Source organism: Penaeus monodon, chromosome 29 (genome assembly GCF_015228065.2).
Source record: "Penaeus monodon isolate SGIC_2016 chromosome 29, NSTDA_Pmon_1, whole genome shotgun sequence".
Lineage (NCBI taxonomy): Eukaryota > Metazoa > Arthropoda > Malacostraca > Decapoda > Penaeidae > Penaeus > Penaeus monodon.
Window position 1 is genome coordinate 3,767,575 of NC_051414.1, and position 235 is coordinate 3,767,809.

Here is a 235-nt window from a genome sequence, read left to right on the forward strand (position 1 = left end):
TTGCACATAAGTGTTCTTAATCAAACCATGAGCTTCTGTTTCTAATAACAAACAAAAATCAATCTACAGCCACCGAAATGATATCTTAATTAATTTATCAGATGACAAGAAAACACTGAAAGCTAACAACAAAGCATCAGACAAGAAAAAACATCAATAGTAAAACACGGATGATAAAATATTAAGAACGGTTCCTACCTTATTTCTCTTGTTGACGCGCAGACCCCTAGGAGGC

At 34.5% G+C, this 235-nt stretch overlaps 1 protein-coding gene across 1 annotated transcript in view; it reads right to left on the bottom strand.

Annotated features, from left to right (window-relative positions):
* The window catches only part of LOC119591910 (E3 ubiquitin-protein ligase Hakai-like), a gene marked incomplete at its 5' end in the record, with an annotated part of 3,866 nt that extends 3,631 nt beyond the window's left edge, over nucleotides 1-235 (bottom strand). The window contains 1 exon segment of the mRNA XM_037940664.1: nucleotides 199-235. Coding sequence (XP_037796592.1) covers nucleotides 199-235 — 37 coding nt within the window.